The 22706-nt window shown below is 42.8% G+C and overlaps 1 protein-coding gene across 1 annotated transcript in view; it reads right to left on the bottom strand.

Moving 5' to 3' along the window:
* Positions 1 to 22706, bottom strand: part of Pus7 (pseudouridylate synthase 7 (putative)) — a 63653-nt gene that overhangs the window by 18509 nt on the left and 22438 nt on the right. Inside the window, exons 6-9 of the mRNA XM_004634995.2 lie at positions 17868 to 17979; positions 15602 to 15679; positions 6512 to 6640; positions 5798 to 5923 (exon numbers count right to left, since the gene is read on the bottom strand). Coding sequence (XP_004635052.2) covers positions 5798 to 5923; positions 6512 to 6640; positions 15602 to 15679; positions 17868 to 17979 — 445 coding nt within the window. The remainder of the gene's footprint in view (positions 1 to 5797; positions 5924 to 6511; positions 6641 to 15601; positions 15680 to 17867; positions 17980 to 22706) is intronic.

Raw genomic sequence — 22706 nt, 5'->3', positions numbered from 1 at the left:
GGTCCCTGTGCTTTGCTAAGCTTGTTCTAAGTAGGTGCTTTAGACCACTGAGCCATCTCACCAGCCCCATAAAGGTTTTTCTGGTGGTGGCGGTGGTACAAAGGATTGAGCCCGGGCCTCGGGCATGTTGGGCAAGTGCTCTACCAATGAGTTACCTCCCTAGCTCAGTTAAGTCTTCGTTAAGTGCCAAAACCTATTTGAGATTGCACAAAATATTTCTCTAAGTTAAACACTTCCTACCTAGGCAAATAGAATAAATAAAATTATTATTCTTGTCAAAATGGAAATATATTTATTTTGGGGCACCTCTTGTTACAAATTAAATAGCACAGGAGAAAGCTTTCCTATTATCCAACCTCTAAGAAATAAAACAATGTCAATACAGTATATTTTTCTAGTCTGGCACACCTACAAGTATATCTAATTTTTCCTCATTCTATACTATATTTTATCCTGCAGAATTTGTATTTTCAGTATGTATGAAAATTTTTACTTTAAGAATTTTAGTTTTGAAGCTGGGCATGGTGCCTCATGCCTGTAATCCTAGGCATTTGGGAAGCTGAGGCAGGAGGATCACTGTGAGTTCAAGGTCAGCCTGGGCTACATAGCTAATTGAAGGCCAACCTGTACTACACAGTGAGACACTGTCTCAAAAAATTTTTTAAAAAGGAATTTTAGTCTTGCAGTCACGCTTCCCTATAAAGAGCATACAAAAATACTCTTCCATTAATTTTTATTTTTCCAGTTAATTGTCATTTTTAATTTTCATGTCTAAGTTCACATATGCGATAGTTTTGGACATTAAATTACCCGTGATACTATTAGATGCCTATTAATGATGCAGATATAAATAATTTCTGCTCCGGTACTATACTTACAGTCAAACATTTCCCATTGTTGGCCCCTATTGGTCCCAGAGCCAGCCTCATTAGAAAGGCTGTACATCTTCACCTAAGTGACACAGCCCTCAGGGGGCTAGGCACCTTGCACCATCTCTCAGGAGTGCAGCACTTACTCAGCACTAGGCATGGGTCTGCCTAACATGGGCACAAAGCTTATTACGTATGTTCTATGCACTGTAAAAATTATGGGTTTGCAGGTCATATCTGGTGATCATCAGCTGTTTCACAGCAGCTTTTTGTGTGCTTTCTGGCCATTTACCAATGTCCTGTCCCCAGTTTTAGAAGGTATACCTCCAAACCTTTCAAAATTTTACTTTGAGGGCTGGGGACATAGCTCAGCAGTCTAAGTGCCTGCCTGGCAAGCACAAGGACCCAAGTTCAATTCCCAGTACCGCATGCCATGCCGGCCCCAGAACCCTAAGCATGCCATGTCAGCTCCGAAACCAGGCCCTCCGTTTTCTTTGGTACAGGGTCTTGTTATGTGGCTCAGGCTGGACTTGAACTCACTATGTAGTTTAGGTTGGCCTCAAACTCCGTGATCCTTTGTCATCAGCCTTCCCAGTGCTGGGATTATGGACACGGCTACCATGCCTGGATTTGTGAACAACAGTACTGGAAAACAGCTGTCCTGATTCAGCTGCATGCTGTCCATGGCTGTTTTCATGCTGCAACATCAGCACTGATGAACAGGGCCTGGGGAGATAGCTCAGTAGAGTAGCAGAGTAAGTGCTTGCCTGGCAAACACAGGGTCCTGAGTTCAATCCCTGATACCGCAAAAAAAAAAAAAAAAAAAGAACTGATGAACAAATACTCAGACCCATCGGCCTAATTTATTATCCAGACCTTTATAGAAAAACTCTGCCAAGTAAATGGGAGGCGAAGGCACAAAGATCACAAGTCTAAGGTCAGCCTGGGCTACAAAGCAAGTAGACCATGAGACCCTGTCTCAAAAAGCAAAAACAAAATTAAAAAAACCGCCAGCATCTGGTAAGACCAGGTTTCTCACCTGCCAGACTCCTCACAGCCATGCGCTCTGAGGGCCTGGCACCCACGGCCCTATGGACATGGACATGTTGGCTCACCACAGCTCACCCACACCAAGAGGCTTTGCATTTTTCTTATTTTATCTTCCCTTCTCCCACCTGATCTTACTATGGTACAAATATACACACAATTTACTTTAGCAACTGTTAAGTATTTGATTCCCCCACCAGACTGTATCGACAGGCTCCTATATAATGGTCAGCACAATCCATCCCCAGAACATTTTACTTCACCTAACTGAAACTGTACCCTCAGTGAGAACCCTTGACTCATCTCTCCACACCAGCCCTGGCAGTAGCCATCCTCCTTCCCATGTTCCACTTCTTTGGGAACTCACATGATGGGAACTGCATACTATTCGTCCTTTTGTGACTGGCTCATGTCAGTTAGTTTTCAAGGTATATCTACACTGTAGTATCTGTAAGAATCCTTTTTTTTTTTTCTTGGAAATAGGGTCTTCTTATGTAGTTCAGGCTGGCCTGGAACTCATAGTAATCCTCCTGCCTCCATCTCCAGAGTGCTGGAATTACTGTGTGCTACCTTGCCCAGCTAAAAATTCTTTCTTTAAAGGCTGAATTATATTCCACTACTTTTATATACTGTATTTTGTTTATTCATCTGTTGATGGGCATTTGGGCTGCCTCTACCTTTCAGTTCCCGTGAATAATGATACCCACATAATATCACAAACATGAGAATACACATCTGAGTTTATTCCTGCTTTCCATTGTCTGGGGGATGCCACAGCCCTACTCTAAGTGGAATGCTAGATCAAATTACCGTCACATACACTGTTTCATTTAGGTTTCTGAGGAACAGCATTGCACATTTCTACCAGCTGTGGACAAGGCCTCCACTGGACACATCCTCACCGACGCTTACTTGGCTTTGCACCAGCCGTCCTCACCAGGTGGCATGTTGCCTCCCTAAGGCCTAGTGGTGGTATGCTTCTTTTCATGTGTTAGCTGGCCTTTTATGACTCTTCAGAGAAAGGTCTACTAGAGTCCCCTGGCCATTTCTACATTAGTTTTAACTTTTGTTAAATCTGTAGTTCTTTTCATACTGTAGATACAGATCTTTGTCACACATATAATGTAGAAGAAAACAGAAACAAAAACTTGTACAAGTTTATTTCTTTGTTTTGAGACATCTTGTTATACAGCCCAGACTGGGCTCCAATCCGCGGTGATCCTCCTGCATGAGCCTCCTGAACGCCAGGATGACAACTACCATCACTCCTGGCTCTAGAAGTTTTGGAGGCTTGCCATCCTCCTCCCTCAGCCTCCAAGTAGCTGGGCTTACAGGCATATGCTACTACACCAGGCGAGAATATCCTAAGCCATTAGTGTCACACTCTATTGGCCTGCCACTGGTTTCTGAAGACTTGCCCATTTTGGCTCTTTCACTGTGGAGGCTTTTGTGACTTCACTGAATGCTTTCATACAGAAAGGGAATGTCATTCCTCTCTGCGTACATGACATTTTGCTTACCCATTCATTAACTGATAGGCTTGGGCTACTTCTACTTTCTGAGTGTACATTTTTGTGTGCTTGCAAAGTTTTAGGCTCTTTCAGTATATAGCTCAGAATGCAATTTCTAGGTCAGGTGGTAACTCGATACCTAACCTTTTAAGGAATGAACTGAGACGTTTGCCAGAACAGCTGCACCATATCTGCAATGTATGAGTTCCAGTTTCTCCACATCTTCGCCAACACCTATCATTTGTTTTATTTTAGCTATTCCAGCGGGCATGAGGTGGCCTCTCACCGTGGTGGACTTGCGTTTCTGCAATGATCTCCTTTCTGTGTGCTTTCTGGCCATTTACCTAGGTCCTGTCCCCAGTTTTAGAATGGGTTGTCCTTTTGTTGTGGAGTGCAACAAATCTTTATATATCCTGTATTGAAGTTATCTTTTTCCTTTTCTTTAATGCAGACTGAACCCATGGTCCTTGTATTGAACTATCTCTCTTAGTATGTCCCACATCTTTTCTCTTTTAGAAAAAGTCTCTAAATTGTCGCATCTGGACTTGAACTTGTGATCCTCTTGCCTTAGCTTCCTAGAGTGCTGGGATTACAGAAGCACAGCACTGTGCTCCTTTACAGACTTGTTCTTTCCCTCAGGAGGTCCTACAGGGATTGAGCTGACATCTTTAAAGGCAGGGAATAGTACATTCTGGGAATGTCTGTTCTGTATTTTGAACTGACTTTGTACTGACCTTTGGGCAGGTTATACAATTTTTGTTTCTGGAAAACTGTAGAATCATTTTAGCTAGCTATTTATGTTATTAGCTGCCCCTCTCCTAATGGTGTGCGGGATGGAACTCAAGGCCTCACAAGTACCAGGCAAGTGATCTGCCACTAAGGTGCACCCCCAGACCTTTTAAAATTTTACTTTGAGGGCTGGGGACATAGCTCAGCAGGCTAAGCACTTGCCTGGCAAGCGCAAGGACCCAAGTTCAATGCCTGGTACTGCATGCTGGCCAGCCCCAGAATCCTAAGCATTCCATGCCAGCTCTGAAACCAGGCATAGTAGCACATGCCTGTAATCCCAGCACTGGGAGGTTGAGACAGGAGGATTACTACGAGTCTGAACTGTGTAGTGAGACTCTGTATCAAAAGAAGAAAAAGAAATTTAAAAAAATACCTATTTTTCTACTATTATTAGTTATTATAGGTATCTCTTCTTGGCATTTTCTTTCTCCCTTCAGCTAATATACTTTACGTATGTATGTTATGTATGTTTGTATTTGCAATTTAAGAGACGGTCTATGTTGCTCAGTCTGACCCAAAACTCCTGCTCAAGCAATCCTCCTGCATACTGCTTTGATTTTTAAATATTACATTCCATTTATTTGAGCACTTGCTATGTGATAGGCATTGAAACAGGTGCTGCAAAGCCCCAATCTCACTTCCTTTTCACCACCATGAGGCTGGTATTCCCTCTATTAATTCAAGTAGTAAATTGTATTAATCTGAGTAACTTCAGGCGAAGAACGCAGATCTAATTCTCCTGCCTGCACTTTTATACTTCACAGCACCACTTTCAAGAGGTAGAGAAAATACATGACAGGATTTATCATTTTGTTATTCGCTGGGTCACAAAAGTGAATTCAAGTTTACATAGCTAGGTGCTAAAAATAAAACAAACTGCAAGTCAGTAAGACTTTATTTCCAGAACTCCAGCTGAGCAACATTGTGCTTGGACAGGCCTCCCTGAGCCTAATTTCCACCTTGCTAAAATGAAGGCCCGAGACACAGGCAAGGACTACATGCACCCTGCAGTGGCCACCACTCCCACTCATGGGCACAATAACTCACAGACATGTGTGGGCTTTATGGCTCAAAGACTACTGCTTGGGATTTCCAACCTACATTACCCTACAGGGACTTTCCAGAGTGCCTAAATTAAGTTCCACTTTGCTAATTTTATCCCCTGCCATTTCCTTGAAAGTGTAGGAGATGGAAAGATCAAAGTTCAATAACTAGAAATCACCTGTCAGCAGAGACCATAAAGAATACTGTCTCCATCTAGCTACTCTGGTACCGAGTTACCCACTTTCTGAGCCCTGACTTATCTGTTAAAAAATAAAAACAAAAGCACCTGCCTGGCAAGCAGAAGGGCCTGAGTTCAATTCCCAGTACAAAAAAACAAAACAAAACAAAACAAAACCTTAGGTTATAAGTGGTGGGAGAAAATTATCCTCTAGGTCATAATCTTTTGGACTGTGATTTCTCCTCTCTACATGCATTATCTTAAAATACAACAAAACTCAAAAAGCAGCCATGGATCAGTGGATGGTCTGCCATAAATAAGAAAGAATCTAAGAATACTTTACGAAATTGAATACTAACCTTCCAACTTGGTATGTAGGGACAGCTGTTGTTCCAAATCTTTGCATTCCGTAGTAGTTAATAAATCCAATGTCCTTCAGAGAGTTCATAGCTTGCTGGACTTGGTCATCAGTTCCGGTTATATTTCTGCAGGCATCCAAATTATCCAGAGAAAAAATATTACAGCCAAACACTTTTGGGAATGTGCACCCCAAAGAACTATCATGTGGCTTCTGTGAAGCCACAGAGCTATGGTGTTGCTTCAGTCTTTTCTCCTCTGAAGCTTTCTCTCATAGGGGCTCTTTGTTAGTTGTTAAAATACGGTAACCTTATCGTTTCAGCTGTTTTTCAGTATATAATCCAGGGCATTAAGTATATTCATAATGCAATACGAGCTTCACTGTTACTACTTGAACTTTTGTAACTTCTCAAACTTAAACCCTCCAGTCACCGCTCCCTGCCCAAAGTAACCGTCACTCCTCTTCCTGTGAATCTGCCTATTTTAGGTAGCTCATTTAATCACAGCCACTCTGTCTCCTAACAGGGTTTGAAGATGGTGCTTTTCTGGTGTTTAGCAGGGACTATCGGTTAGTGCAAACACTACCGCAGTATTTTGCCCTCCCACCTCTTTTGGCACTGCTCTACCTTCCTGCTAAGCTGCATCTGATTAACAACTCCTATCAGGTGATCTAACCAGAGACCTCAGGCTCTGCATTCCCACCTGTGATTCTTTACCTGAGAACTACAGTGAAGTGATTTCCTTGGAGCTCTCCCAATTTCAGAGGGTTTTTCTGATAGCTGAAATTTCCTAGCTTAAAGTTCATCAAGCACTTATTCAGGTGGGCAAGTCTCTGTGCAGATATTCTTTAAAAAGATAAAAAGAGAGGGAGAGGATCGTGAGATATTGTCAAAATGGTTTAGGCCATCTTCCTGCAGAGAACATTACTACGGCACAGCAGTGCCCTAGCCACAAGAGCTGGGTACATTTCCTACCCGTGAATGTTCCCCCACTGCAGTGGCTGCCTGGACCATGATGCAGTGGCCTGCGCCCCACTTCACATCCTCAAATCCCCTTCAACACTGATGAATAACAGAATTAATGGCCTCTGTGGAATATTCTATCTCGGGATGAGAGAAAGAGATAGTGGCAGAGAACAATCTTGCATAACAAAAAGAATTATATTATGCGCTAAGAAAAGGGTTAGTCCCAGACTAACAGAAAAATATTGTGAACCTGTCTTGGTTACTTTTCTCTCACTGCTGAGACAAAATACCTAATGCCCAGAACTAAAGAAAAGGTTTGTGTCAGTTTGAGTCCATATTCACTGGCTCCAAGGCAGAGGGCAAAAGTTCATGGAAGAAAACTGTAAAAACAGCAAAGAGCAAAAGGGGAGGAGCAGCAGAGGGTAAGTCTTTTTCCCTCCCTTACATTGCATGCAGGTGAACCACCTTAGGGCAGGCAAAGCACTCACACCCATAATCCCAGCTTTGGACCATAAATCAACCAAAAACTCTAGAAGCCCGAACCATGAGTGCAAGAGGCTTCAGGGGCACATCTGGACACAAACTATAGCAGGTCCCATTATAGAAAACCTGGAAAATACAAAAATGTAGAGAGAAAATTCATAGGTTCATCTCTTCAAGAGAAATTGGTTAAATCTGGTGAGATTTAACCGGTGAGATAGCTCAGCGGACTAAGTGCCTGCTTAGGCTGGGTTCCATCCCCTGCACCACATGTAACATGGGCCCTGCCTCCAGGCACACTGAGCTTGCCACTGAGACTGGGAGCATGGTGATGCACGCCTCTAACCCTAGTGCTGGGCAGGGTGAAAACAGGAGGATCACCCTATGAGTCCAAGCTGCATAGTGAGACCCTGTATCAAACACATAAATAAAAAAGAGAAATAGGTTAAATCTAACCCTATTTCCTCCCATTCTTTTTATAAACATGATAGATATGTTATGTATCTATACCTCTGTATCTATATATCTGTATCCTGCTGCTTTTGTTTCCTAGGGCATTACAAAGTTTTGAAAAAGTATACCTTACCTTCTTCAATACAAAATTTATGTATAAAAACAGACATGACACTGAAAGCCCTTTCCCTCGAACCCTAGGCCCTCCCATTTGCAGGTGATAGTAACAGCTTATGCCTCTCCCAAAGCACTTTCTGTACACAGAAAAATGAGTCTCCTCCTGCTTAGACTTTCTTGTAAGGCTCATCTGTGTTTTATATACAGAGAGATATACATTTCATAGATGTATAACTTACCAATTCATTAAGACGAACACAGTCACTTAACAAGCAACCAAGTCCTCTTTTTTTTTTTTTTTTTTTTTTTCCCGGTACCAGGGATTGAATCCGTCCTCTTTCAAAAAGCAAATTCTACCACATTATTAATTGTTTAGCACTTTTGCTTTAGTTGAAGAACAGAAGCTGGTTGTCACAGCACACGCTTATAACACCAGTACTCTGAGAGGCTGAGGGAGGAGGATTCCAAGTGTGAACCTAGTTCACTCAGAAACTTAGCAAGACTCTCAAATTTGAAAAAGAAAAAAAAACAAAAAAAATTGAAAGAGGTGGTATGCAGGTCAGTGAGCAGGCCCGGGTCTGGTTCACGTGCACCATAGCCCTCCTCACCCCGCTTCAGCACTCTGCCCTTTCCACACAGCACTGAGGAACTGGCCTCTCCCTGGTACAGTGGCAAGAGCAGCTGTGCACGGTACGGATGTGCCTGCCCTGATCTCAATGGCCTGCTCTGTTTTCAGCACTGAGGGTTTGACCCAGAGGCCCCCCATCCTAGGCAAGAGACATAGCTCAGCTACATCCCACCCTTTAAAAGATTTTTTTTTTTCTTCTGCGACAGTCACTCACTGCCCTGGCTGATCATGAACTTGTGATTTTTCCACCTCAGCTCCCTACCTGTGATTACAGAGGGGTACCACCATGCCTAGCTGACTTGTCTCCCTTAATGGATGCTTAAACTGCCCCCTAATCTTTTACATTTACAAACAATTCTCTAACAAATATCCCTATATATATTTCTCACTTTTCCAGCTGTATGTGTAGGATACACCCCCATAAGGGGTGGATTCAGTTTAACTCTTCTCTTTGTGCAGACTACACAGATTTATGCCAAACCTTAACACTTCGGAACCCACTGCCTCGCTCCAGGCCAACCTCCTCTTGCTAAGCTGGATATGGCCAAAAACCACCCCAAGGTCCCCAACTGGAAGCCTGGTCCTCAGCCTGCCACGCTGGGAGGTGAGCGAGTCCTCAGGAGGGACTGAGGCAGTACCTGGAGTGGGCTGGGCTGGCCGCCGGCGGCTCAGGACCTGACACGTGTTTGCTTGCTCCCTCTTGTGTGTGTTCCACCCACAGCCGGCTGTTGAGAAGCTCTCAGAGCCATGTGATGCCAGTGCCGTGCCCCGTATGTGCTGAGCCTTGAGCTGAATCCACCTCTTTTACTTATAAACACCCAGCCTCACACATTTTATAGTAATACAGGTACAGGAATGCACTTACACCCACAGGATAGGTAGCATAAATCTTTTTTTTTTTTTTTTTAGCTTTTTTGAGACAGTCTTACTATGTAGCTCAGGATGGCCTCAAATGCACTACCCACCCCTGGCTAACCTTGAACTCAAGGTATTCCTCCTGACCTAGCTTCCCAAATGTTGGGACCACTGCTGTGTGCCACCACACCCAGTACAAGTCCTTTTTTTTTTTCCTTGAGACAGGGTCTCACCATGCAGTCCAGGCTGGCCTGGAACTTATGGTGATCCTCCTGCCTCAGCCACCCAAGTGCTATGATTACAGGTGTGTACTACCATACCTGGAAAATCTTTTTGAGCTTTGCCAGTCTATTAAAATTCTGTATCTTAAACTTGGACAGCATACTTGTGTAATCCTAGTTACTTGACATTTTGTTATTATTCTTAGCTACATGAGGAAGAAGGAGGACTATAAATTTGAGGCTACCAACCCTGTCTGGAAAAAGAAAAGAGGCTTTGAATAAAGCACAGTGTTATGGCTCTAGGTTCTATCCTCTGTACAAGGGGTTGGTTGAGGAAGAGAATAAATATATATTTATTTATTTGATATTGGCATTTATTCAAATACCTCCTATGAGTGGGCTTGAACCTGTCTACATATGGGACTGACCTATTCACCTGTTGGCTACAGTTCAGATGTATTATTAATTTTTTTTTGGGGGGAGGTTAAGAGCAGAATATTTATTGAGGGAAGGAAAGCTTCTGTCTGAGAGGGACAGAAGGTGGGGCCCAAACCGGTTGTCCCCAGTGGATTATTAATTTTTTAAACAGTACTGGGGACTGAACCCAGGGACCCTGAGCGACACACAACCCCAGGCTTTTGTTCATTTTATTTGCGATGGAGTCTTGCTAAGTTGCTTAGCTTTGCGCTTGTGGTCCTCCTGTCTCAGCCTCCCACGTAGCTGGGGTTACAGGCATGTGCCATTGTGCCCAGCCCTAGTATATGCATATAGGACAGCCGCCTGTATCACATTTTGTAATACCATGTCCCATTTTATGAATTTATGTTTTACTACTGTATTTAGAAGCCTTTTCCAATTTGATGAAAAAATTCAAAATTAGAGAAAAGCAAACCATAAATACTGAACAGCTTTACACCTCTGACCTGGATTTACCAAGACTAAGGGTTTCCTCTGCACTTCTCTCTGTATATTTATGACACCCCCCACCTCCCACACAGGGGAGACGTGTACGTACTGAACCACTGGAGTGCGCCCCAGATGCAGGGCCCCTTACCCCACAGGAGGGCAGCATCTCCCGGGACAAGCAGAGCCTTCTGTGCAACTGCAGCGGTCACCTCAGAAGCCAGGCAGCATTCAGCGCCGTCTCCCACGCAGCTGCACTCAAACTCATTGAGCACAGCAACATCCAGGAACTACATCCCACAGGCCTCAGAAATCACAGGGTGGGTCCGGACTGAGTAAGGACCAGGACAGGACTCCTCTTGGTCAGAAATGCTGCTGTTAGAACTGACAGAATAATTCAAAGCAAAAAGAGTCTAACTCAGCATGAAGCTGTCCTGGTCACTGCTTTCTGAGTACTGGGGAAGTGCCTGACAACTCTGTTCTTTTCTTTGCGCCAAATCTGACATGAAACCAATCATTTTAAGCACTACAGCATATGTATACCAGAGGTTCTTAGTACACTCACAATGTGTAACTGTCACCACCATCTCAGCCCAAAACACTTACATCACCTGAAAAAGAAAGTCACCAACAGGCCAGTCCCTCCCAGGCTCTTCCACTCCCTCTGTGGCCACTGGCAGTGACTAATCTACTGTCTGTAGTGTTCCATGTTGGACAATTCAAATATGGACTCACACTGTGTGTGGCCTTTTATGCCTAACTTCCAGTATAGTGTTTTCAAGTTTTACAGCTGCATAATGTTATCTTTCTTGTGTATAACAGTCATCATTTCCGAGTCCGACCCCACCGCAAAACCCTAGCCCCACGATTAGTTCCGGAAGGTAATGGGTTCCTTGGGGAAATACAGGATGGAGCTGACACTGCCTCCACAGTACTGTTCGGTTTTAATTCTGAGGATCCTAGACCAAGCAAGCTCTCTAGTTGGAAATGCACAGGAATTTAAATGACTAGAGAACATGACACTCTCACTTGGAAACACTAGGAGCCAACCTAACTAACACATGGCACAAACGCTTTATTAAGGAAGCCAGGGAAATACTGGCCCAGGCTCAGAAAGGAACAGACAGGAAAAGAAACAAATCATTCTGAATAAGACTGTTCCTCCTTGAGATCCTGTTGAAGTTTCTAAGAACTGCTGCTTATCCCCAGACTGATCAACTCGGCAGTCATGAAACCCCTTGCAGGGCCGAGTGGGTCTGTCCTGTTGCCCCTGTTCTCACGGGAAAGGCAGCTGGCCTGGCTGTAAGGACTCATTTAGCAAGCTAAGGGTGCAGCCTGCATCCGTGAGATAAGCGCCGTGTGCTTTCAACAGGCCAGCACTTGGGTGTCCAGCACAGCTTCTCAGAGTCAACAGGAAAACGGGAAAGCAGCAAGCATCCAGGAGGCAGAGCAGTCTCCTGACCAAGTAGGACACCTGCCGACTGGCCTCCAATATTCATAGCTCACACCATAAAACGGGATAAGATGCTGTTTTCTGACCTCAAGTTAGCAAAGGATTTTCTTTCTTTCCTGCCTTTTCTTTTCTTTTTGGTGCCAGGAAGTTTTTCTCTTTCTGACAATGGCTGGGAAATACTCTGAGGAATGACACTACAGATAGTAACTGGGACACCTTTCCGGAGAGCAAGGAGGTCTGGCGGCCATCAGAACCACTAGCCCTTCATATTTCATTCTGGTCAGTAATTTCACTGCGATGCTTATTCGTGTGTGGGCTGTAGGGGGCTGATCCCAGGCATCACACAGCCTAGGCAAGTGCTCTACCACCAAGCTGTATCTCCAGCCCTTTATAAATTTATTTTAAGATAAGAGTCTTGCCAAAAATATCCAGGTAGCCTCAAACTTGTGACCCTCCTGCCTCTGCCTACCAACTAGCTGGGATTACAGGCATGACCTGCCATGTTCATTTCAGCCTTGTATTCTCTATTTATTTATTTATTTTATGAATATAAAACAATTTTAAATTGAGGCAGAAAATCTTATTTAGCTAACTAGAAATCACAGGGATTCACTATAATATTTTAGATCTAAAAGAGAAGGCAATGGCTACAATGATGAATTCAGGGCCAGTCTGAATTACATAGCAAGATGCTGTCTCAAAATGACAATAGCAACAGCAATGACAACAATGAGGAGAAGGTAAGAACCTTGAGTCTCATACCCAGAGTCTGGGAAAGCCAAAGCCGTAGAACCATTCTCTCCTTCTCCCCATTCTCCTGGGTTTCTGGTAAGCCCATGGGCCATTCTCAGAGGTGCTCTTTCAAATCTACAGTCTCTTATCAGTCAGCTTTGTTTCACTGTGACAAAATACCTGGGATAGAGGCAGCTTAAAGGAAGAGCAGTTTATTTCAGCTTATAGATTCAGAGGCTGCAGTCAATGGTCTTTGGCTCCACTGGCCTGAGGTAAGGCAAAGGATCACATCAGAGGGCATGGTGGAACAAAGCCACTCAGAGCAGCCAACAAGGAGAGGACAGGGCAAGAACCAGAGAAAAAACGGCTAGGGACCAGATACAGTCCCCAAGGTCACACCCCATGGCCCCTGCCTCCAGCTAAGCCCCACCTCCTAGAAGCCCCATGCAGCTTGGAACCCTACAATGGTTAACTCTCAGATGAGACTAGCATCCCCAGTCCAGTCACTCCAGGTAGCTCTGAAGGCAGCCAAGGGGACATCATCCCCTTACAAGGGGACACTCAAGATCAACAAGTCACAGAGGTCTTAAAGGCTCTGTACTCTCAGCCAGATGGCTCCACAAGTGAGTCACAGATGGCAGCCCAGGAAGGACATACCACCTTCACCCGACTCTCCTCCCTCCACACACAACAGCATGCACGCACATCACGGAAAAGGATGGAAGACTCATACTGTGCTGCTAGGGCTACAGGCCATGGTTCCAGGCCGAGGAGGAAAAGACTAGAATAATCTATCGGAATGCAATATAGGACTCAACCACTACATTATTCAAGTGAATCAGAAAGTAACAGGAAAAGCCAGATTATGGGGGACTATGGGATAAAGAAGAGAGGAGATGCCACCTCAAATTCCTTATGAAAAGATACTACAGATATATTTATTTTTTGCAGAGACCAAAACAGACAAGTTTATATTTAATTGCACTGTAACTGATATATAGTAACACACACATATCTAAAATATGCAAGTTTGCTTCTGCTTTTCTGAGATGGAAGGGTTGTTATGTGACCCCGGCTAATCTTGACCTCAAGATCCTCCTACCTCAGCCTCCCAAGCCACATGTTAGTGTTATAGATGTTTGTCACTGTGCCCTGCTTAAAATGTACATGCTTTGTATAAGCTCATGAGAAAATGACTGCATTCAAGATAAGGAACGCACCACTCCCACGTTCCCTCCTGCCCGCTACTTCTCCGAGGTCTCATCGTCCCTCACCTTGGATACAGTGAAATGGAAATTTCGTCTGTCTGACTCCACACAGCTGCTGAACGCATCGCACTGATCTCCTTACGATAACTGGGTCTAGACCCCTGTTCTCCCCCACACAACATGGCAACAGCTCTGGTCTCCAGTTTGCTGTCCTTGCTCTACCTATAATGTTTAATTCAGCCACTACATATGATGCCCTTGCTTAAGTCAAATCCAAGATCCCCAACGTGCCCCCCACCCCCCCGAACCCCTCAAGGACCCGAGTTGCCTCATTTCTTCTTTCTTGCTTCATACCCACAAAGTTCATGTACCTGCCAGGTACCAAATGTGCTACAGTTCTAAACTCCTGATACCCTTTCCTAAGCTGTTTTCTTGGCTTAGAACTAACGGCCTCCACTACCCAGTCTGGGAAACATCGCAACCTAGAATCCAGCCCAGCGGTCTTTCAGCAGGAGTGGGGGTGCGGCCTGGAGTGAATCTGACCATGTCCATAGGCATTTTTTACTATCAGACTGAACGAGGAGTAGGGAAAGAGAGCACGGGGCAGCTAAATCTCCTATACTGAGGCCACAACAACAAAGCACTCTCTTTGTTGAATAATGTAGTTCAGCGCCCAGGATGGACAAAGCACACAAACTGGGAAGCCCTGATTTAATTAAATCAAAGCTCCCCATTCTGTGAAAGCTTTGCTTGCCCTCTGTGTTCAATCACACACTTGCCGTCTGGACTTGCTCAAGTTTATCTCTATCTCGGCATTTCTCTCACTGAGCCCATTAAATCATAAGGGCTTCAAAAGCAAATACTGCCGGGCATAATGACACATCCCTGTAATCCCAGCACCCAGGAGGCTGAGGCAGGAGGATCACTACGACTCTGAACTGCATAGCGAGACCCTGTATCAAATAAATAAATAAATAAATAAATAATTCTTTAAAAAAGCAAATACTACTTTTTTCATCTAATGGGTGAACCAAAGAGAAGGAAGCCCTATGTTCTGGGCTCTATCATAAAAATCCACACATCTGATATTAAAATACTAGGAAGTACAGACAAGCAAACAAAAACCAACAAAATAACTTCTGTGTTGTGAGACAGAGTCTTGATATATAGTTCAGACTGACCCTGAACTATAGTCCAGGCTGGCCTCAACTCACAATGATCAAGAATCCTCCTGCTTCAGCCTTCTGAGTTCTATGGTTATAGGTATGAGCTACCACATGTTGATAGCAAAAGGATCTTTTAAAAAGCCAGAAGCAGTGGTGGGTGGGAGGCACCTGTAATCCCAATATTCAGGAGGCTAAGACAGGAAGATCCCAAGTGCAAGGCCATCCCAGCACTTGGGGTGAAAATCGTCATGAGTTCCAGGTTAGCACAGGCTACACAATGAGAGACCCTGTCTCAAAACACCAACCAAAAAAAAAAGCACCAAGTCAGTATACTTTACACAGCAAGTTAAAATGTCAGCCTGGCATACTTCATGTCAAAACACAAACAAAATGCAGATACCTAAACACAAATATATGAATGGCAGAGGCACCGTCTAAAGGTAGAGATTAATTTCAAAAAGTAAACTCAGGAACTTAAAAAGACAAGGGCTAGGATTTACACTACAATTCCTTTTTTCTCTCTCTAGCACTAGAGATTGAAGTAGGCCCCGTCATGCCACTCAAGCCCTCTCCATGTGTGACACCCCCACCTGCAGCATGCATCCTGACAGTCCTCTTTACTTACTTGAGAACAGCGATCTCTTGGACTGTTATCGCTCTTTTATCTTTGGTTCCCATGTAAGAGAATATGTTTGGCTTGACTCTGTTAAGATAGAAACAAAAAAATGGGAAGTCATAAACCTTAAAGGAATCACATATCTCATACTTTAAGTTTTATTTTTTTTTATTTATTTTTTTAAAAATTATTCTTTTTTTCATTCTTATTTTATTTTATTTATGTGTGCTTGTGTGTGTGTGGCCAGCTCAGCCCACCAGGGGGCGGGGCTGGCTGGCATGTGGTGCTGGGGATTGAACCGCTGTCCCGGTGCTTTGCTAAGCTTGTTCTAAGTAGGTGTTTTAGACCACTGAGCCATCTCACCAGCCCCTCATACTTTAAGTTTTAAAACAAACATACTTAATATTGCAACAGAATGAGAACAGAAAATTTTATTAATATACAAATTAGAAAATCAAAGACACTAAAATCTGTAACATATGTATTGTGGTGTTATCCAGTTCTGTCTTTTGTTTCTGCTATTTGTTTTTACTCTTCAAAACAAAATTAAATTCTAAAGAAAAAGAAAGAAAATTAAAGACACTTGAACAACTGCCTTCTTAGCTGTACTTGACTTAGAACACTTGTAGCTATGAATAACTGATACTATTCAAAGCTGGGACTATTCAGAAATATAAATGATGCACTGATACATGTTCATGTACTACAAAAATTCATTAGATTACATAAGAGAAATTTTAAATCACCACTCTAGAAAATACAGTACTTTAAAAAATTTTCTATCTTCAGGGCCAGAGATAGGTTACAGCTTAGTGGCATAAGCTCCTGCCTAGCATAAGCTTTGTTGTGGTGCCAAGCACAAGGTCTTGAGTTCAATCCCTGGTATAAAAAAATTACAACTTCAATTTTTAAAGTTAGAATAACAATATAAATTTTCCTTAAATATATGGTTATTATTCTGTATAAAAAAAAGTAAAATGCTAACACTGAGACCAGAACAGTTTTGAATTGAAGAACTGGCAGGTACAAGCTTCTCCTGGAAGCTCGTAAATAAGAGGAGTAAGAATTGTATATCTTCAAATTCATATGTTGATGCCCTGGCCCAAAGAACCTCAGGACGTGGTCATTTTTTGAAAAAGGGGCTTTGAAGAAGCTAAAAATGTGACTCAGTGGGTGTCTCTAATCCAGCCTGACCTCCTTTTAAGAGGAGAAAATCAGCCGGTGAGATAGTTCAGCAGACTAAGCACCTGCTTAGGCAAGTGCAGGGACCAGGGCTCAAGCCCTGGTACCGCACACCGCAACAACCCTGTCCTCAGGTGCGCTGAGGCAGAGACCAAGTCCAGGCATGGTGGCACATGCCTGTAACCCCGGCGCTGAGGAGGCTAAAAACTGGAGGATCACTATAAGTCTGATCTACATAGTAAAACCCTGTACTAAATAATTTTTTTAAAAAAAGGAGAAAATCTGCAGACACAAATATGAGGGGTACTGAGAGACAACCATGCATAGATCAAGAAGGGCTGATCTGCCAGTCAAGGGTAAAGGCTTTCAGAAAGGCAGCTGCTAACACCTTGGTCTTGAGCCATGCAGTCTCTAGAATGTGAGAAAATTAATTTTTGTTGGGGCTGGGGAGACAGCTCAGTAGAATAAGTGCTTGCCTGGCGCACTTGCTTGGCAAACTCGAGGACCTGAGTTCAATCCCTGGTTCCGCAAAAAAAAAAAAAAAAGACAATTAATTTTTGTGGGTCCAGCCATTGGAGTCTGTAGTATTTTGTTATGGCTGTCCTAGCAAGTAAATACACTACTTAACTCAGGTTAAGCTGAGTTAAATTTCTATAGTGCAACAGATTTGTTGTGGTGCCAGCAGCCATTACTACTAAAAAAGCAAAACTAAGAAGGTGCCAGCACATGACATGACCTCATGGCACAATGGCTTCCCCTGAACGTGCACTCAGGTTCTCCACTGAGTCTGTCCAGACTGCAGACTGCCCCATCTTACAGCCAGCTTCCGCAGTCACATCCAAGTCCAGCTTTTGGGGAAAAAGGTCATTTTTACTTTAATGTGAGTGGACTGGTAACTCTCAACTCTATGTAAATTGTTTACTTCCAGACTTTTCATCTTGGAACTACTGGCAGGGGGTAAAAATTAATTCACCTATTGTCTAAGAAAACTATCCCTGGGATCCATGCTGTTGTTCCTTTTTTCTATTAGCATGGACAGAGCAAAACACATTTCAATTGTTTTGATTTTTATATAGAAGAAGAAGATACTAACCTTAAATATTTAGACAGTACATTAATAGCATCCATGGTGTCTTTGTTTTCCTTATACAGAACAAAGTGGCAGTAACTTCCCCTAGATTTCGGCCAAGAATGTTTCCTTGGATCTTAAAAACAAAAATTAAATGTTATATGTACCATAATAAAAGTTATTTTTATATGGTAAAAGATTTTTCTTCTGAAAGCCTACGGAGCTCATTTTTGGCTATAGAAACTCTGAGTTAATGAGCTGGATCTGGCCTAACAGGAAATACTGGTTAAGTGGTTACAGCTTAGGGACTACAGGTATTAAAAGTCTCTGTGACTAGACACTTAACACTGGTCATATTACAAATCAAAAGCTGACATGCAGGTGCTGTGAAAAAATGTTTACATCCAACAGTAATCTTCACACAGCAAAGAGCCAAGAAGACCCACCTATCTGACAGGGCTGACTGAGTACAGCTTCCACAGACCCACCCACCCTACCTTAGGGTCACAGGCAGGCATTCACATAGACAGGGGTGAAGCCCTGAGGAGCCCTGAGAAGTGGCCTTGGCCACACAATTGGATTTCCCAAAGGCCATTTCTACCAAAATGTTTAAGGTCTAGAGATCACTACCTGTCAGAGAGAGCAGGCAGGATTCAAGAATTAATTGTCACTCCTGGGGAAAAGGACACTTTAAAAATAGGCCATGTTCAGTGTGGCATGGTGGTAATCCCAGCACTCTGGGAGGCTGAGGTAGGAGGACTGCAAATTCAAAGCCAGCCTGGGCAACTTAGTGAATTAGCAAGACCTATCTCAAAACTTAATAAATTAAGTCACTTTAAGTGTTAATGTCCAAGCTAATATTACTTTAATTGTCCAATCTGGAGACTAATATAAATACTGTACAACATGAGAAAATGTGATTTTTAAAACTGTTCTTTTAATTAAGCATTTCAACACCGCAACCTAGAAATATATACTTAAACAATCTAAGACTTAAACTGCTCAAAGAGTTTTGAAAATTTAATACTTGGGGAAAAGTCCATGAACTACAGCTACATTTCCCAGGCATTGCATAGTGTTTGTAACTATGCACTCTTGTATCACTGAGTGCTGCAGTCACTATGTGAAGAACATATATAGTTCATTTGGCTTCTATAATGTCACAGAAGAAAAACTATCAAATAATATATTGCACAATCAATTGACAAAATCCTTTTATTTTTAAAATGGCACTTTGTTCCTAAAAGTCTTTTCACATGAACTCATAAACCCTTTATCTTCACAGGCATAAAATGTTTCTGGTACAGAAGTTAACTACGTTGGCCAGGGATGTAGCTCAGTGGCGTGACGCATGCCTGGCAAGTGCAAGGTCCTGAGTTTGATCCTTATATTAAAAAAAAAAAAAAAAAAAAGTTTACTACATATCTTGCTTCACAAGGCAGAAACAATGCTCGAGAAGAGGTGTGTGATTTCTGTTACAGTATAAAGAACCATCAACTGACAAAAAAATCAGTAAACCATCTCTGAAAACTGCCATGGTATATATGCCTGGCAAATCAATTTTTTAATAAATAGTGAGTCTCTTTTGTCCTGTAGAGAAACATATTACGAGTATCTCTTTAGCTCTTGATGTGAACTGCTCAGAATTTCCTCAGAAAATTGCAAGTAGAATGTCATTTTCAGTTTTCCTCCCAGGTCACTATCAGTGAAGCAAAGCTGTCTACACGCAGCTCTTGTGATAAAATCACAGGCATTTCATTTCATCTAGACCAAACACCAACCGCTCTTACCTGCTGCAGTTCTGATCTCTGTCCAAATGCACAGCATAAAGAGCACAAGAGAGCAATGTTTAATTTATAATTATATTAAAGTGCTTTAGAGGTGAACATGCAAATGGTAGCATGGTAAGTTTGTACTGAGGTTTTCGACAACACCTGGTAGTTAGTTATGTGGTGTTAGTTAGAATGGTTAACAGCCATTCAGACAGCAACAGTGGGATGTTGTGGAGGCAGATGATGAACAAGCAGAAAGCTCACCCACACCAGCCTCCCTGGCTCCATTCTCTGGTGGGCATGTCAGTTCTTGCTCAGAGCTGTACCCTGTACCCAGGGGAAGCAGCAGAAGGTTCAAGACTGGCTACCAAACTCTTCCCCACCTACAGATTTGTCTGTTAAATACAGTATGTAAAGACATGTCCAAGATGCTAGAGAGATTACCTGCAGTGGTGGGGCTGTAGATAAATAGTGTTCTACCTTGTGCTCTGCTGTTTTATGAGTTTTCTGCACTGAAGTATAAAGATGTTTTAGGGGCTAGAGATATAGCTCAGTGGTCTAAGTGCCTGCCTGGCAAGCAGAAGGACCCCGGTTCAATGCCTGGTAATGCATACTGTACCAGCCTCATGCTGTGAAGGCCACTGAAACCAGGCATAGTAGAACATGCCTGAAATCCCAGCACTGGGGAGACTGACACAGGAGGATCACTACGAATCCAAGCTGCGGAGCAAGACCCTTAAAACCCACTGAGTGCCTGACCCTCTTTTATCATGATTGAGACAAACTGTTTATATAAGAGACATTTTTAGATACTAAAAGAAAAATAACATATAGAATTAGAGATTAAGAAATTATTTTAAGGGTTGGACAAACAGCTCAGTGGATTAAAGCATCTGCTTAGGGAGATGCAGGGGCCAGGAATTCAATCCCTGGGCCTGCCATGCCGGCCCAGCCCCCAGGGCATGCTGAGACAGCAACGTGGTGGCACACGCTTGTAATCCCAGCACTTGGGAGGCTGTAAACGAGGGGATCACTATGAGTCCGATATACACAGTGAGACCCTATAGACCCTGTCCTAAAACAAAAAAATTATTTTGATTTTGTTGGCTATGATAAGGGTTTGAAGTTTTAGTACTTATCTGATAAATACATACTAGAGTATTTATAAGTGAAATGATATGAGAATTTGTTTTAAAATACCCAAAAGAGAGCTGAGGAGATAGCTCAGCGCTCTAAGCGCCTGCCTGGCAAGCACAGGGACCTGGGTTTGATCCCTGATACCACATGCCACTGAAACTGGACATGGTGGCACACACCTGTAATCTCAGCACTTGGGAGGCTGAAACAGGAGGATCACTATGAGTTTGACCTGTGCAGTGAGACTCTGTACCAACTACATAAAATTAAAAAATAAAATAAAATAAAATGCTCAAGAGAAGTGGGAGGACTAGATGAAACAAAAACAACAGAATGTTGATAATCAAGATGACTGATGAGTACAAAGACCCCATACACAAATGAGCTCCATTTGTGTGCATGTCTAAAAATGTCTATAATAAAATGTTAAGGAAAAAAAAAAAACCTCATGGGTACATTTGTCCTTAACTACTAGGCCTTCAGTGTATTGACAATTAGATACAATAGTATGAAATAAATGAAACCAAAAGACTGAAAATCTAATGCTATTATCCCTTAATAGAAACCATGACAGCTGAGCGCGAGCTCGGGATCAAAAGAAAGCATCCTCTATTAGCAAATGTAAGTACTGAGCATCCACAGTGATCTCCTCTGAAAACAATAAATGCAAGTATTCTTTTTCTAAGTGCACTCACCATACAAAATAGAAGGGGCTGGGGAAATAGCTCAGTAGAATAAAAACTTGCCTAGGGCCTGAGTTCAATCCCCAGTTCCACAAAAAACCAAAAAAAAAATTCCTTTGGGGCCAGGGAGATGGCTCAGTGGAATAAGTGCTTCCCTGGCAAGCACCAGGGCCTGAGTTCAATCCCTGGTTCCACCACAAAAAAAACAAAAAACAAAACAAAACCAAAAAAAAAACAAAACAAAACACTACAAAATGGTAAAGCATTTGTACTAACTGGATAAAATCAGTGAATCTGAACTTATTTGGGGCAATTTGTTTAACTTAATAAAACTCTGCTAAAAATACTAAGAAGCATGTATTTAGCTTTATCATTTGAAAGAATTTAAGACAATTTTGAAACATTTTTGAGAGACTCTGATCATCATACAAATGCTAAGCATTTTCAGGCTGGGTAGTAAGCTTCCTATTTCCAGAAGGCTGCTTCTACTTCCTAAGGATCTGGCATGGCCCCCCAGTCTAAGAGAGAAGGAAATCATATTCAGAAGATCGACGCATCAAGTACCGAAATACTCATAAATGTGACAGAGGAAAGAGGTCGGTATCGAGGGATGACAGCATGGGCAGCACGCCGCACACTCCTGCCCTCTTCCTCAAGGTCTTTCTCACCAGCACACTTGCACTCCAACCTTTCAGCCTCCTGGGTACTACTCCACCTACTATCTTTATTGCATTGCTATTCCCTTCTTTTCCTTCACATCTTATCTGAAAAACCCAACTATACAAACTGCCCTCCACCTCAACCTGCTGTATACAGTTTTCAAACTCAGCACTTCATTGAAACTGCTTTGGCAAACCAACCAACAAAACAAAACAAAAAACTCCAGTGATTCCCATGACCTTACACTGATGGACTCATCTCACTAGTTCCCACCATGCTAGTTCCTGCCTCTGACCACTCAGATTTCTGTGGCTCCCTACTCCTCTGGATTCTAGGGCACTGGTCACTCCTCGAAAATTTCTTTGTACCAGCCAGACTCTTCACGCGTCTAGGTGTAGGGATCTCTCCTGGGGTTACTCCTTTTGAAAAGTATAAACCAGTATCTGTCACAGAACCTTATTATTATTAGATTCTTTTTTTTTTTCTTACAAGTTCTCAGCCAGGTGTGATGCAAACCTGTAACTGCAAGACTCAGGAGGCTGAGGCAGGAGGACTGCCAAGAGCTTGAGGCCAGCCTGGGCTACAAAGTAAGTTTTTTTTGTTTTTTTTTT

The sequence above is a fragment of the Octodon degus genome, unplaced genomic scaffold (assembly GCF_000260255.1).
Source record: "Octodon degus isolate 3935 unplaced genomic scaffold, OctDeg1.0 scaffold00068, whole genome shotgun sequence".
Lineage (NCBI taxonomy): Eukaryota > Metazoa > Chordata > Mammalia > Rodentia > Octodontidae > Octodon > Octodon degus.
Note: the sequence above shows the minus strand (reverse complement) of the source record. Positions and strands in the feature narration are given on the sequence as shown.